The sequence below is a fragment of the Schistocerca nitens genome, chromosome 2 (genome assembly GCF_023898315.1).
Source record: "Schistocerca nitens isolate TAMUIC-IGC-003100 chromosome 2, iqSchNite1.1, whole genome shotgun sequence".
In the NCBI taxonomy this organism is placed as follows: Eukaryota; Metazoa; Arthropoda; class Insecta; order Orthoptera; family Acrididae; genus Schistocerca; species Schistocerca nitens.
In genome coordinates this window covers 823,859,013-823,876,541 of record NC_064615.1, presented here as the reverse complement: position 1 = coordinate 823,876,541, position 17,529 = coordinate 823,859,013, and the positions used below count along the sequence as shown (strand labels likewise).

The following is a 17,529-nucleotide window of genomic DNA, read 5'->3' as shown; positions in this document are numbered from 1 at the left end:
GATTTACTTATGTCTTATTGCAAACGAAAATAGATTGCATGTGACGGTGTTACAAAAGAAAATAAATCGGGAGACCAATTGCAATGTTAGATAGAGATTGAGACTCACTTTGATTTCATGGAAGGAGACTTCGTGATCCGCACCAGCCCACAGGTACTTCTGGACGTCTCTTGAGGTTTGATGAGGTATCAGAAGAACAGGAAGTTATCTGTTGACAGATATGGCATTTTCCTTTTTTCTATCCAGTTTGGTGAAATTATACATATATCACTTGAAGCTCTTCTAGGTAAAGGTGATGTGGTTGACTTATATATCTGTTCAATGTCAGTAATTTCCATGTGATGTTCTAGCAAGCACAACATATATTCTGACATTCTACTTGTCATTTCATTTTGCTGTATGGGTACTACAAGATAACAATGTTAGGGAAAGGATAGACTGTTATTCACCATAAAGATGATACTTAGAGTTGCAAACAAACACAACAAAAAGACTGTTACATTTTAACTTTTGGCCAAAGCCTTCTTCAGAAAAGACAAAACACACACACACACACACACACACACACACACACACACACTTTCACACAAGCAAGCACGTCATGCACACATGACCATCTTCTCCGACAGCTCAGCGTGGAATGCAACTGTCACTTTGGATGAAAGCAGCAGATTGCTTGCTTCTCTGTGTGTGTGTGTGTGTGTGTGTGTGTGTGTGTGTTTCCTTTTGTGAAGAAGGCTTTGCTGAAAGCTAAATGTGTAATAGTTCTTCCATTGTGCCTGTATGCAACTCAAAGTGTCATCTTTACAGTGAATATAAATCTGTCCTTTTCCTAATAGTGTTGATATTCCAACTTTGATTTTCCATTGTTTAGTATTATAACTTAACCCTTTTTCATTAATGATGCAGCCGATGTTTTCATCAAAGACACAAAATGGAGTTGTTCAAGATCTATGCCTTTTTCTACGCTGCAGTATTTTGTTTTGCTGTTAGCTTTTTCAGCTGTAATTACATTAATTCTGCAGCATTTTTTTTATTTCTTACCAGAAACATTTAGTTCCAACCCATACTACATATGATGTGGCCATGTAAGGGGCAATGCATCGGTGAGATCCATATGGAAACATACTTCTGCCTTGAGCGATTCTCCAAGTTACGCATTAACATATTGCACAGAATGCTCCATCCACAGCTAATTGTACGACTCAAAGAGTAATATATTCTTCACACTAGAGATACTTTTTCAAAGAGCTTAAATGAAAGCTGATGTCACTGAGCCCTCAACTTGGTATAAAAATGCTCGTTACCTGGTAACCATCTCAAAGAGATCTGCACATAATCTCACATCTCTTTCTCACTACCACCACCCAACAGTATGATTTTCTTTCCTTCCGCTTTCTCTCCCTCCTACCATCCCCTTGTGTGTGTAGGGGGTGGGGAAGAGTGTGGTGGGGGGCTGTTATAGGGTTTCTCTGTTGTCATCGATTCGTTTTTTAAATTTTATTTTATGTACTGTACTGAAAGTGGTGTTTCAAATTACAGACAAACTGCCTGAAAGACCAGAGTCTGGGCCTGCTGCTGCTGTTGATTTGTCTGATGAAGCTTTGCAGAAACTTCTCCAATCAAAAAACCATGTTAAACCTCTGGCTGATGTCAATGGTTTGATAGATTCATTGCCTAAGCCATTGGAACGGTTGACATTGTTTGATGGAGCTCATGAGTCTCCTGGAGGCGCTGGTAATGTACACACGAATAATACTGAGAGAGGACATGTTGGTGTAAATGAAAGCAATGAAACTATAAATGAAATGCCAACAAGGAGAGTGGATAGTATTGATGCACCTGCGATCAGTAATGAAAGAAATGAATACAGGTATATAAACATCAAATGTTTTATGCACTTAACTTTTGTTAATTGTCACAACATTTTTGTTATTGGATGTTAACTGTTCAATTATGTCTGTTTGATGTTTAAAAATGGTTATAACAAATGGTTATCACCACCATTAGTAAATGCATTTCATGTCTGTTTCATGTAATTTACGTGAGGCTCTGAGGACTTATTTTTAGACTATTGTTCATGTACAATATCTGTTTAAAAGACATCACAGCATTCCACTTGGATTCTAGTTGGACATTCTTGTTGATATGTTTCCTTTTTGTGATATAGTAATTTTTGTTAAAGTATTTGTTAGTGAACATTAATATTGAGTGAGGGAGAATGAGGTGGTGTAGGGGTAGGGGAGGGAATGCTGCAATGAGGAATGGCTGAAGGCTGGGAAGGAGAGGCAGCTGTGGAATGGGATAGGAATGTGGACCCAGTGAGTTCACCCTGGTACAGGCAGGTGCAGATACGTGTGCCACACACATCGAGGGGGAGATCGTGGAGAGGAAAGAAAAAGTGTAGAGTATAGGGTGAAGTGGTGGCCGAGGATGGGGGTGGAGGTGGGTAAGAGGAGGCTAAGAGGATTGCAGGAACAAAGAATGTATTGGAAGAACGATTCTCTTTTATTTAATTCAGAGAAGCTGGTTTTGGGGAGGGGTATCCTGATTGCGTAGGTTACCAACACAGCAGAGCTCGTGTATGACATTACTGTTTTCATATGTGGCCCTGCCTCTGAGGGGGTAGGATATGTCTGTGGCAAGAGTGAAATTTGATGTGGTCGGTGGGTGCGTAGCATTCAGCACCACGTTCCAACTGGCCTCAAACTCCCCTAACCTCTGTCTCACATCCACCACCATCCCTATCCGCATTCTCCAAATCCACCCCTTCGATCTACTTGTACACTTTCTACTGCATAATCTTCCTCTGCTTCTGTTCTGTTTTCCCTTGATAATCCAGTCCTCCATCTCATTGTGCGCCACACACAACTTCTCCTGCCAATGCCAGGGCGAACTCACTGGCGCCACATTCCTATCCCGTTCCCTTGCAGTCCCTCCTTCCCAGGTCACAGCCACCCTGCACCCCTTCTTTTCCTTCTTCACTTTCCTCCTTTTCCTTTTCACTCACCTCATTCCATACAACCCCTGACCCCAGTTAAGTTGCACTACCGGTTCGATTTAGTTGGCCGGAATAATGTAGCCGTGCATGCGTGCTTTGTTTCTTGTGTTAGTTAAGTCTGATGAAGGGCATTGTATGAAAATTCAGCAGTATTTTTGATCTTGCTTATGTGCCTGTCTACTTACCTTTATTCTTATATGTGGTCTTCTTCCATGGCTCCCCCCCCCCCCCCCCCTTTTTCCTCCTCTCACACACTTCACTTACAACAATATGTGTGCCATAACTGGGAAATATTATAGCAAGAACTTCTGTTTGAAAATAACAACAACTAAGTCTAGGGGAACACACCATGGCCCCGTGACTCTGGAAGATTTTATGAAGTGCAAAATGTGCCTGAGTTAATGAAAAGTGGAATGTCATTAACACCAATTTAAGATGATCATGTTGATGAAGTGAAGGTCTAGTTTTTGATAATGTGATAACTTCTAGAGAAATGACTGAGGCATGAGTCTTCTTCACAGTTCATGTTTCAACATTCCTATGAAGAATTTTGTGATGTTTTTTTAATGGCAAAATTTTTCCATAGTTAATACTATCTGACTATCATGACTACTGGTAAATTAAGAAAAGACAACTAGTTGTTATTGATCTCTCTATCTTTAGCTTACTGCAGTTAATCGAAGAGTATTTTACATCATGGTCATTCCATACCAAGCTGTACAAAAAAAAAAAAAAGGTTGCTTGATCATCTCAGAAAAATTTTGTATTTGCTAGATGCATTCCCTAACGTATAGTGGGCTCAAAAACATTTTAAATTTTTTTTATTCTTCATTGTTTAGAAACACTGGTTCTTTTTGTTACAGATTGTCAACTTTTTTTGCATGTACAAGCATCTGCGTTTTTTAAAAATAAGTCACTAATGGGTTGCCCCAAACCTTTGAGAGAAGCAGCATTTAGTTCAGTGCATGCTGGACTATAAATAAAAACCATGATCACCTATCTGAATGTATTCCTTAATGTATTTTCAGTGGTTCAAATTTATTGGTTACAATTTAAAAAAAAACTCAATTTTTGAACAGTATTTTGCCAAAGAAGGAGTAATTACTAAGTCTTGATATTTTTTGTGCTATTACAGTATAGTTACTTTCTGTTGTTGTTGTTGTTGTTGTTGTTGTGGTCTTCAGTCCTGAGACTGGTTTGATGCAGCTCTCCATGCTACTCTATCCTGTGCAAGCTTCTTCATCTCCCAGTACCTACTGCAACCTACATCCTTCTGAATCTGCTTAGTGTATTGATCTCTTGGTCTCCCTCTACGATTTTTACCCTCCACGCTGCCCTCCAATGCTAAATTTGTGATCCCTTGATGCCTCAAAACATGTCCTACCAACCGATCCCTTCTTCTAGTCAAGTTGTGCCACAAACTTCTCTTTCTGTAGAGTATAAATGGTGAGAAACTTACACTTGCAACAATACACTATTTAAACAACGGATTTTGTGAATTTTTTCCTCTTTGGCCTGCAGTATCTTTGTTAAGAGGCCAGATAGAAATCTGAAACTTACACATTTAATGTATCAAACTTCAGTATAAGTTTCAACTTTGAGATTCAATGAGAAGTTAAGGGAAAAAAGTTACAGACATGAGTCAAAAACACATGTCTTAATATCTGCAATACCTGGACTAATGGAATAAAGTATATCAGATACGTTATTTAAACACATGAAATAAAGTAATGAATGATTAGTTGTTGAAACAGTCCTCTGCAGAAAGTTTCTGCTAGCAGACAGCATCTGCAAGTCTGTAGAGGTTCACAATCACGCCTGTACAATCTGTGTGTTGTCTTTCCCCTTTCACCAACATCTGTTGATTGACGCTCAGTTAACAGTGAGCTCTTGAAATGTGCACTTAAACAATGGTGTCTGTGTTCTGTTGGTGTTCTTAGTAATGAAGCTTGCCACAAAAGTGTGTATGGAGTGTTTCCTAAAGATATTACTTTAATTGAAGATTACAGTGAAAAAGAAAAACTGTTATTTTACCTACGAGTTGGCTCAGAATTAACTCAACTTGCAAGTACCATGAAACTAAATACTGAAAGTAATGTAATCACTTTTCAGCCAGTCTTTTTTGGACTCTTTGAAGACATATAAGAAGCCCATAACAAAAGCTCTGAGAGAAATAATGTTTGATCATTATTCTGAAAGTAAAAGTCCTTTTATCTGTATAATACAAGGAAAGTCATTGTGTCTAGCATTTATTCTAAGATATTAGTCATTAACAGAGAAAGTGATGGTAATATTTCAGATAAAGAATATTGTGATTCATGAGCAATTGTACGTAGCTTGTGGAATCCTAGGAAATTCTGCTAGTAAAATTAGAAAACTATATGAAGAAAGAAAACAGACCTGTTGTATTGAATGCAAAAATTGAGAAATGTCAACTACTGTCAAAAAGAATTTCGAAGATCCATTTAAAAAAAAAAAAGTTGCACTGAACCAGATGGAAGTTCGAATAATTCTCTGACCACATATGATGATTTGACAGAAAAGCTAAAAACTAAATATTACGAAAGAAAAATGCATCAAATCTCATGGATGAAAACACAATTGATGACAATAACAGCTGTTTGTTAGCTGGCAAGAAAGATTGTGTTCCTGTGAAAGAAAATGGTACTAATGTCCAGAGACAAAAAAGTTAATCTTGTTTATTTTAAATGAAAAATTCACTCAATTCAAAAAAGAAAAACCTGACATTGAAATTGGAAGTTCAAAATTTTGCAAGTGTATTGTTGCAAGGGCATCTGGCACCCATAATATTTGCAGTTGTTTCTATCACCAGAATGCAAAGTTAATGATAGATGGGGCCAATCTTAGAGCTGACTATAAAGACCTTTTTGAAGTTCTGGTTTGTAGTATTGACAGCTACAATTGTATGATCATTGGGAAATGTGGAAACTGCCCAGGCACACAAGCTTTACTTGAGAATAAGATGATTTGATACCTGACAGTATAGAATACAAACAGTGGGTGACCTAAGACGGAATGGAAATGGTGACAATTACAACACCACGAAAAGAGTTTTTTTTTTGAAGTGTTGGTAGCCAACCTTGAAAACCCGAAAATGCATCATTTTGTTGCCAAAGTTCAGGGTAAATTTCTGAAAGACAAAAAGCAAACCTTGGCAGTTGACGAATGCTTAGGTCTTGCCGACTTTTCTGAAAACTATTCTTTTGTTGTTTAAGATGAAGTACAAGGGCACCACTGGGTAAAAAAACAGGCCAAAGTTCATCAATTTGCATTATTATAAAGATCAGGATAAACTAAAGACTGACAATTTTTGTGCCAAAAGTGACTGCCTGAACACAACATCACAGCAGTGCATGCTTTTCAACTGCAATTAACAAACTACATAAAACAGCACCACACTTCCATAAACAAACTGATCTGTTTCTCAGATGGTGCTGCAAGCCAATAAAAAAATTAACATCTGCCTTCAGAGAAAAGACTATGAATTTGATGCAGAATGGCACTTTTTTGCATCATGCCATGGGAAGAAAGCATGTGATGGTGTTGGGGGTGCAAAAACACTAGATGTCACAAAAGGTAGTCTGCAGCAGACCCATGAGAACCAGGTCTGGACACCTCAAGAAATGTTTAAATTTTATAAAGAACATGTAATAGGGATTACCTGTGTTTTTTTTTAAAATGTATGGAAATACAAGAACTCTACACCAATGTCTTGGAGGAAAGATTCAACACTTGTAAGAAGATTAAAGGCAGCTGATCTCTTCTTTGTTTTATACCTCAGTCACACGACTTGCACAAGTGTAAGTTCACATCAACATCCTCTGATAGTGGACATCATCAGCATGGAAAACTTGTGCCACTGACACATCAAAAGTGTTTATGGCAAGCAGTGGTGGATTACCGAAGTTGATATTATTGACTATCAAAACCAGGATGTGCACTGTGTTAAATTTTATCACACCTCGTTTAAAAAAGTTGAAAGGGATTAAGTCTGGATGCCTGTTAAAAATGTACGGAAGAAGCTGTCTTCCCTGGAATTTACAACTGTGACTGGGTGAAATTTTAACCTAACAACCAAACCCTGTTGTTCAGTGAACAAGGTTGTAAAAACAAATGAGGTGTGAACAAGACAGTGTAATTAGTGGGTTCATTTTTTTTAAAGTGATCATAGATATGTTTAAATTATGTAACTGACACTCTATATCCATTACTCCAGATATTGCAGATATTAAGAATTGTGTTTTTGACATGTATTTGTAATCTTTTATTTTTTATAACTTCCCATTGAATCTCAAAGTTAAAATTTATGTTAAAGTTTGATACATAAGGACCTATTAAGTGTGTAATTTTCAGATTTTTATCTGGTCTCCTAACACAGATATTGCAGGCCAAAGAATGAAATGTTTTATAAAATAGTGTATTTTTGTAAGTGCAAGCTTCTCACTATTGATACTCTATAAAAAGTAACTATACTGTGTAGTGTAACAGCACAAAAAATATAAAGTCTGATAAATTACTTTCTTTGGAAAAATACTGTTCAAAAAATGTTTTTTTGGAATATGCAACCAATAACTTCACACTATTAAAAATATATTAAGGAATACATTCAGCTAGGTTATCATGGTTTTAATTTATAGTCCAGCGTTGTTGAACTAAATGCTTTTTATTTGAAAGGTCTAGGACAACCCATTACTGAATAATTTGAAAACTGCAGATGCTTGTAGCCTAAATGTGAAAGTCCCTCAAACATGAGGGACTTACACAGTGAATATCAATGTTTACTGAGATGGTCAAGCAACCAGTGATGGACCACTTGGAATGGACTGTGCCAACAGACACATTTTGCTTTTATTTATGAAGCACCTTCTGTGGTCATTCTGGATATATGGATAAATAGTATGTTTGTATATTTTTATTTTTATAGATTAAAATGGTATTTCTTTATAAAGCTGGCAGGCAGTGTACTTTTGGTGTTTCTGCCTCTTGTTTAAATATTCAGCATACCACTGTTTCTTTCCTTTATTGTTAGTGGAAGTTGAGGTCAAAACAAACATGGCTGTACATTCATTCTTGGCAGTTTTTCATCTGTTTTGAAACCACTCTTTCTTATGCTACAGTGGCATTATTTCCACTTCAACTCACTTTCTGGATCTTAACAGAAACTGAACTGCAGTTACATGTGTTCTCACTCAGTATAGTGTTTTATGTTTATTCATTTGTTTTTCCATAAAGTTTTTGAGCTTTGCCAACTTGTGAATGAAATATTTTCAAATCGTAAAAATAAGGGTTTAAGACAATGATGCTCATTACTATTGACTTTACTTAAAGTACGTACACCGAGAAGAAATTTTACAAAAAAATACTGTATGCTTTACTCTTTACCAATGAGTAGGTCCTGATAGCAGGAGACAAAGATGACTACTGTCACATGTTCAGGAAACTACACAAAGAATACAAAAAAAGTGTGGCCTGACAATAAATAAAAAAATAATAGAATCCACGGTAGAGGGGAAAGATGAACAAGAAGATCTGAATGTAGAATTCTGCAAAATTAAAATTATCTGTACATTTAAATGCTTGGGGAACACTTGCAAAAATGGGACAAGTGCACGAGGCACCACAAATAAAATTGGGCAAGTGAAAAGAATCGGTGACATCTTAATTCCTTGCTATTGAGTGACAAAATTAAAAAGGAAATTAAGATCTTGCTGTACAAGTTAGTCATAGAGAGTATCACTACATATGGCACTGACAAATGGGAGTGAAACAAAAAGGAGAAAAATAAATTGACTGGAACATGACAGCAATGAAAGAATATGGGAAATTACAGGAGAAAAAGGCACTATTCTCAATACTGAAGATAACAACGAAAGGATGATAACGTATGGCCAAAAAGAATATATGAATGTACACCAGCAGAGTGAAGAAATGTGGAGGACCACCTAGAAGATGGATGCAGAATGTTAAAGATTCGATGAATGCAAGGCGGCTTCAGGAAGAAGATAGAGCAGTGAGAGATGGTATGAAAGTTAAGAAGTGGAAGATAATGACCACTGCCAAAAGGTACTAAACTCCAAATTGGGTAACATTAAAAACATAAATCCAATGGGAGGGGGGAGGTGAAACAAAAACCATAAAAGCCACTGCTCAGCAGACAAGCATAACAATACTGTTTTTCACAGATTAATTTTCATTTTTAAGTAATTATTAAGTAATCAATTTACATTAATTAATATGTATTTAGGAGTGATGTTTTTTTTCTGTAGGAAAAGTTCTTTCTTACTCCAGTGTAATATAAAAGATATTTGAAAGGTAGTTGCAGTGATTTTCCTTTTTTCATCTGAATGACGATTTTGTAAAATGTTTCTGTTGGAACCTGTGTTGTCACTCCCATGGGGAATATTATTTATCTGTCACTGAAAGTGTCTCATTATATGGTTTTTTGTTTTTGTTTTCATTTCAGAGCTGATTCACCTTCAGATGTGCATCCTAATATAAGTACATCAGTGCCAAATTTTCCATATTCATTGTTGGATGATATTACTAACCATTTCTGTGAAACACCTGTTGTAGCAGGGCAGGATTTAAGAAGTGGTCGAAAATTGGGCACTGGAGCATTTGGTTCTGTCTATCTTGGAATTTTACCAACAGAGAAAGTTGCTGTTAAAAGATTAAAGAGAGATGCTATAAATGTTGAGAAGCAGTTCCAAAATGAAATACATACACTTTCAAGGTAAGCAGTCTCTGGTACATAAACTGTTGTCATTAGTGTTTCACTGCAGAGATTATGTTATGAAAGCATCAATCTCAGTACTAGAAGATGTGCTGTGTCTATGATCAAAAACTATATCATAAAACCAAGAAAAATTTGAAGATTAATACAGTAAAATAAGTAGCATTTGCATGGCTTAGGAAGGAAATCCAAGAATTGTACTCAAAGAAATGGCTGCTTAACATCACACTGTACAAAACACCATTAGAATTAAGCGATCACATCAGACAATCTGCATACTTTATAACATTACTGAACTGGTGTAATATCATATAGAAACAGTAATAGAAAAGCAGATACAAAGACAAGACTCGAAACTGAAGAAACTATTGAACATAAACCCACACAATAGGAACAACATACACCAGCACAGAAAACATACATTGTATGAAAAAGTTGCTGATTTAACAGAAATGAAGTTCTCAATTCAGGAAGACACACTATTCCAAAAGCCACCCAAACACAATCTAAACACCCACATCACACAAGGAACATTAGAAAAGAAAAGTGAATCTACAGTGAAACAGGAAGAAAGGAAAGATAGAGGAAATTTCAGTGCAGGACTAACCAGAGAAAGGATGGCAGGAGAAATCAGACAGATTATTAGAAAGAATAAAACTATCATCAATGACACCAAGACAACCACAGAGGTGAAAACAGCCAAGGATATACATAAATAACTGGAGGAATATAGTGCAATGGTCACAAGGACAGATGAAGGGAACACAATGGTAGTCCTGCTTGAAAGGGACTGCACTAAGAAAAAACTAAGGCTCTTAACAGATACCAAATAACAATCCTAAAAAGTGATCCCATTCAAAGAGACATACAAAAACTATTAAAAAACATCAAGTCCACCATCTCACAAAGCCAAAATAAAGAGAACAACATAAAAAAAAAACAAAGAGTGCCCACCTTCGTAGTCTACCAAATATTTCCAAATATTTACAAGCCCAGTGCTTGGACTGGACCTGTGATAGATTTCAGAACTGCACCAGCGTCTCATTTAACCACACACTTCCAAACTTTCTTGCAAAAGCACTACACATATGAGGTGTGATCAAAAAGAATAAGAATTTTTGTTTTTCTTAAAGAATTTTTATTTATTCTTCAACATCAACTATGTCACCTTCAAAGTAATCCCCCTCAGTTTAATACACTCATGCCAGCACTTTTTTCAATCTTGGAAGCACTTATGGAATTCGCTCTTTGTAATGGTGTTTAGCTCCTTAAGTGATTTTGTTTTTATCTCATCAGTGGTGGCAAAATGACATCTTTTCATAGTTCTCTTCAGCCTTGGGAATAGAAAGAAGTCGCAGGGCTCGGGGGTCATGTCTGGGGAACGTGACATCATTCAGTGCATACCCATACAATAACTGAAGAAATAGTCAAGATAATTGAAAATAACTAAGGCGGACAAATATATCCCAGAACCAGGGACAGAAGAAGTCTCAACTAGTTGGAAAATAATCAAAGGACAAAATTATTTCAAATTTAAAGATGAATTCTACATCCAACAGGAAGGAAATCCTATGGGATTACCCATAAGAAGCTTGCTGGCAGACATCATCCTTAATCATCTGGAAAACAAAATCTTTGAAGAAATAATAAAGCCAAAACAGTACAAAGTAATATATTGGTACCACTAAGCTGATGACATAATTTGTGTGGTAGATGAAACACCTGACCAGAAACTACAGTTACATAGATACATCAGTACTGCTCATCCAAAAATCCATATCAGCCTTGAAACCAAAACAGACAAAAATAAATTTTACACAGACTGAGCAGAATTCCAGTGCACAAAGAGAGCTGTGTGCGAGAACTAAACATAATCAAACACTGTAGACAAGCTAAACCATAAAATAACACAGCTGACACCAAACACATAACAACATTACAGCACAACACACCAGTAACAGCCACTGAACAGAGAACACACCAAGAAAACAAGATGAAGAAGACACAATCATCAAGAAAAAATTGCACACACTAACATTTGACAACAAGATAACATATAACATAGGAAACGTTGTGAGAAAACAAAGTATAAATGTGGCACATAGAACAAACAGTAAACTGCATAAAAAATTAAAAATACCCAACATCACCACAGATAAGTACAACAAAGCAGCTCTATACCAACTAACTTCAAAGACTTTGTGCAGACATACAGAAATTTCAGGATGAGATACTTGAAACATTTAAGTGCTCTGAAAAGTGACAACATGCACTCCACATTTGTAGACCACCTCATTAAAAACAACCACCACCCCAGTGGCATAGAAGCAGACCTCCATATTCTGAAACACAGTAATCACCTGTTTCATTTGCTAACAATAGAGGGAAATTATCACATCCAAAAAACTATTGCATAGAGCAGGAAAGCCATCAATGGCAAAACAGTAATCTGCAAAAAACATTATTCAACACTCTAAACAAACTATCAAACAACACAGAATAATACTCCACCCCCTCCCGCCCCCACCCACACATAAACAGAACAAACTCAAATTTCACAGCCGTCAATGAAAAACAAAACAGTGAAACAAAAAACTGTCAGAAGCACATCAGAAATCTGTCTAATTCGCAACAAGGTATCAAGACACATAATACACCAATGAACAGGAGAAAACACGAGTAAACATTTTGTTAAAATATGAAACATAATCGTAAATAATAAACCACACCAAATAATAGGAAAAGGATAGATGGCTGCTCAACAGAGCAGAGATGCTGAGTCACAGATAGGCACCTCAAAAAGACTGTCAAACAAGTAAGATTTCAGCCAAAAAGGCCATCATCAGACTTAGACAGCGCGCACGTGCTCACACACACACACACACACACACACACACACACACACACACGACCACAGTCTCTGGCCTCGGTAGCCAGAGACTGTGGTCGTGTGTGTGTGTGTGTGTGTGTGTGTGTGTGTGTGTGTGTTTGAGTTGCATTTGCATGAGTGCACATGTTTATGTTGCCTAATTCTGATGAAGGCCTTTTTGACTGATGAAAGCTTACTTGTTTGACAGCCTTTTTGTTGTGTCTATGTGTGACTCAGCATCTCCACTATATGATGAGTAGAAGTCTGTCCTTTCTATAATACTGTCATCATTCCATCTGGATTTTCCAATGTTTAAACCACACCAAATAGTTCAGAAAGTGAAAAAAAAATGTCAACAGAAAAAAATATATTTAGCAGGCAAATAAAAACCAGCCACAGTGCAGGAAAACCAAATATGGCAGTGGTAAGGCTAAAAACAAGTGGCATATGATATGATTTCACTAGAAAATGTATTTTAAAAGATGTATTTCTAAATGAAAAATTCAGAGAAGGGATGAAGTGTATGTGTTATTTAAATAGGAAAATGGTTATCAAAGCAAAGCAGTAATTGTGTACTTGGAGAAAGGCAGACCCGTCTTTAATTCATTATTATTTTTCTCCAAGTGCAGAGAGACAGTGTAAAATTAGAGTATGATACACCAATGTTTAGTAATGAAAGCTTGATCATATGGCTATCTATCGAAATTTGTGACTGCTTTGAGAATTTTTTGGGGAGGAGGGCACTACATCTAATATCAGTTGGAGTGTCGTTCACAGGTATCGAAGTAATTCAAGTGTGATCCAAACAAGTATATTGGGACACATGCTGTTCTTGTTGTATTAATGACCTGGGAGATAATATTAACAGTAACCTCAAACTGTTTGCAGATTATGTGGTTATTTATAATGACGTACTATCTGAAACAAGCTGTAAATTATCCAGTCAGAGCTTGGTAAGGTTTCAAAATGGTGCAAAATTTGGCACCATGCATCAAAAGTTAGGAGAAGTAAATTTTGCACTTCACAAAATGGGGAAAGTAGTATCCTGTGACTACAGTATCAGTGAGTCACAATTGGAATCAGTTGTCTCGTATAAATACCTGGGTCTCAGAATATTTGGGGATATGAAATGGAGTGATCACAAAGACTCTATTGTAGATACAGTCTTCATGATTAGGACATTTTGAAATGCAGTCAGTTTACAAAGGAGATTGCTTACAAAACTCTTCTGCGACCTATCATAGAAAACTATTCAAATATGATAGAACTTAAAGGGAATATTGAATGTATACAACACAAAGCAACACAAATGGTCACAGATTTGTTTGACTCATTGGAGAGTGCCATGGAAATGCTGAAAAACTTGAATTTGCAGGCATTTTGAAGCCAGCTATCCTGTAGAAGACTTCTTATAAAATGTTTCAATAACCAGTATTAAGAGAGGGATCTAAGAAAATACTACATCATATATTGCTCATTTAGTAAAGTAAGACAAGATTAGCACAAACAAGATTACACAGGCATTAAGCTGTCATTCTTGTTGCACTCCTTACACGAATGGAACCGGAAGAAATCGTAATATGCTTGGTACAAAGGGAATTACCCTCTGCCATGATGCACTCCACAGTGCTTTGCAGAGTATGGGTAGGACTGAGATTATTTTATACAGTGCCAATAAAATAGTGGTCTGTTGTTCCCTGATACTACACAACTATTCTGTGAAGGGTGGTAGTTGATGGAGACCATCCCATTCCCATAATTGTTCCTGAATTTTATTTTTCATGGAGGCATCAAAGATGATGGAAATGTGAAGGAATAGAAAGTAGGTTATGGTAATCCAGCTTTTTTCACGAGAGTACTGGGAAGAAAATGCTTTATAGCAAAAATTTTGATATAGAATAAGGCACAGTAAAGGAAATGGCAGTAAAGAAGATTGCTTGCATACACTCTGGGTATGTTGCCTATTGCTTTTCGCCATTGGCTTTGTTGTTGCAAACTAATGAACAAGGTAATGGTGCACTCATAAGAGGTGTGATATCATTAATGTCCAAGATTGTGTCAGATAATACATCAAGGAAGCACGATATGGCAAAAAAACATGACATGCTGTCAGGTCATAACACATGGAACAAAATGCCACAATGTTAACCAAGTCATAAATGATTCACTTGAGGAAATAAAGAGAGGCCCACTGAGCATGGTACATAAGTGCTGAAATAATAAATAAATCTAGGAAAGAGAATCATTGGTGTTTTACAAAAGACAAGGTTACAAAAGCTATTGATTTTGCAAACATGAAAAAAATATGTACGAATGCATGCTCTTGCGGCAATATGCATTTGTAAAATATTCTTGGGTTTCGCACCATGTCAGGTGGTCACATGATGGAGAATATTTCAACCAGATGGATGGTGTCACAGTGGGGAACTCATTGTAGCCAGCCTCTTTATGGAGCATTTCAAGGACATTGTCTTGGGCATGGACCCTGCAAAGCCTAGTTGTTTTTATCGCTATGTCGATGATAGCTTTGTTATATGGTCTCATGGACATGAAAAGCTGGAAGAGTTCGTGGAACACGTCAACAACATCCATGACCACATAAAGTTTATGATAGAAGTAGAGAAGAATGGTTCCTTGCTGTTACTGGATGTCCTTGTTCACCGTAAACCCAGTGGGTGTCTCAGTGACAGTGTTTACTGTAGGTCCACCCACACTCATCAGTATCTGTACGCCACCACCCAGCACAGAAACAGTGTGTTCTGAGTACCCTTGTACTTTGAGCTGAAACTGTCTTGGACACAAAAAACCTGCCAAACCAACTGAGCCACTTACATAAAGTTTTCAACGAAAAAAGTTACAACAACATACAAATTTCACAAGAAGTTTCATCTAAGCCATGAAAGCAGAAGGCCTCTGAAGAAGGCACAAAGAACATTGTGTTTTTACTGTTTTGTGGCTCAGTGACATGTTAGCTGGCTCCAAAAGAGATATAAAATTTACGCAATCTTCAGATCCCCAGCCCGGCAACTAATGAAGGCTGTGAAAGATGGTGTAGGCCTCAGAACACCTGGAATATACAGTATGGGCAGTTTTATGTCGATCAGACTGTCTGCACTATTTAACAGTGTCATACAGAACATGAAAGGTGTTTCTGCCTACGCCATCAGCAAAAATTGGCTCTAGTGGAACATGCATAATAAATGAAGAAGTAGAGATGAAACTTTAGGACAACACCCTCAGTGAAGATGGTGGATTGCGACAAAGTATGGCGTGGGATCCTGTGATTGGGTGTCGAAGTGGGTGCAGCAGTCATGCCACAAAACATTACCATTATATGGTGCAGGACTGAGTGCCAGTGATGTCACTGATGACAGTGTGGATATATAAGCATGACAGCACCATCCATACAACAGTCAATACCTTGACAATGGCAGAGGAGATCTCTGCCAAACACTTGTGGGCAGCCAACCACTTGACGTGGCTTAAAACCCAAGAATATTATATTAATGAAAAAAAAGCTTCTAATTTCAAAAGATGATTACTGGTAGAGAAACGTGAATGAAAATTAGCTGGTTTAGTGAGTGACTGATATCTGTGGTGGATGAGAGGGTAATCAGGGCTGGAGATGCTGGCCCATAAGCGTACCACAATTGGTATTCCCGTTGGTTTGCTGATTACATTTTAGAAAGATGGAGGCCACATTTAGTTACACGAGACGTACTTTAAAAATTCCAGGATATTATGCTTTGAGAGGAGATAGCTGTTTTGAAAAGTTTTGCTACTCAGCTTAAATGCTGGAAATGGCATTTAATGGGTAGGTGTCATAGACTGATGGATTAAGAGAGTTATGAGTATTATTTAGAAACAAGAACTGCAAAGACAAAAATATGTATGAAGTCGTACTGTACTCATGCTGGCAGCTATTAGGATTTAGTAGCTCATAAGAATAGATTGAAACTAATCGTTAAGAGCTATGGATGGGTCTATAAGTGAAAAGGGGGCTAACATGTTTTGAGTGAAGGTACCAGGTACATTATACAAGCATTTTGACTAGAATAGTATGCTTAAATGATAGTATGGCATCTGAGGAGGACAGCTACATTCAGTGGTGAAAGACATTTGAATAGTTTTGGAGTAGTGAAGGACTTGCAAGTGGGTACTTATCGTTGCATTCCTACCATGTCGATGTGACAGTACCTGTGCCTCAAAAACAACTTGTTTTGCAGCACACTTTCTGCAGTCACATTTGGGATTCATCCTATTAGATCCCTCCCAACACTTCTGTTGCAGTCAACATAACTACATCGTTGTCCTTGTCATTGTAGTACATATCCTACTGCCATTCTGTCTTTACATTATTGAGCATATACCTTTCTCTACGACCGTATTTGGAAATTCGTAATATTCTCTTATTTCATACCTTTCATTTCTGTTGTTACTCTCTATTACCACTTTTTCCACACCTGCATGATTTGTTTTAGGTGGATTTTGTCCACTTACTGTCCGCCTGCTTAGCTGGGTGGAACACACTTGCCTTCCATGCAAGGGGGCCCGGGTTCGATTCCCGGTTGGGTTGGAGATTTTCTCCGCTCGGGGATTGGTTGTTGTGTTGTCCTCATCATCATTTCATACTCATTACTGGCGCATTCCCCGGGTGGGGCCTCCCAGCCAATGTTGCCATATGCTCATTTTGATTTCCATTGTCCACTTATTTCCCAATCTATCCACTTTTCCAAACCTATGCCCGCTCCCCCAAGATTATTTTCTCATTAAGATTATATGGGTGAATTTTATAATTATTGAAGTAGTACTGAATTGATTTGAAGGGAGGAGAACTTTATTACACACTTGATTAAAAGAAGAGGTAGGGTGATGGGATTCATTTATGAAGGGATAGTTAATTTG

The 17,529-nt window shown here is 37.2% G+C and overlaps 1 protein-coding gene across 1 annotated transcript in view; it reads left to right on the top strand.

Moving 5' to 3' along the window:
- Positions 1–17,529, top strand: part of LOC126234655 (interleukin-1 receptor-associated kinase 4-like) — a 105,368-nt gene that overhangs the window by 38,026 nt on the left and 49,813 nt on the right. Inside the window, exons 4-5 of the mRNA XM_049943387.1 lie at positions 1,543–1,873; positions 9,486–9,755. Coding sequence (XP_049799344.1) covers positions 1,543–1,873; positions 9,486–9,755 — 601 coding nt within the window. The remainder of the gene's footprint in view (positions 1–1,542; positions 1,874–9,485; positions 9,756–17,529) is intronic.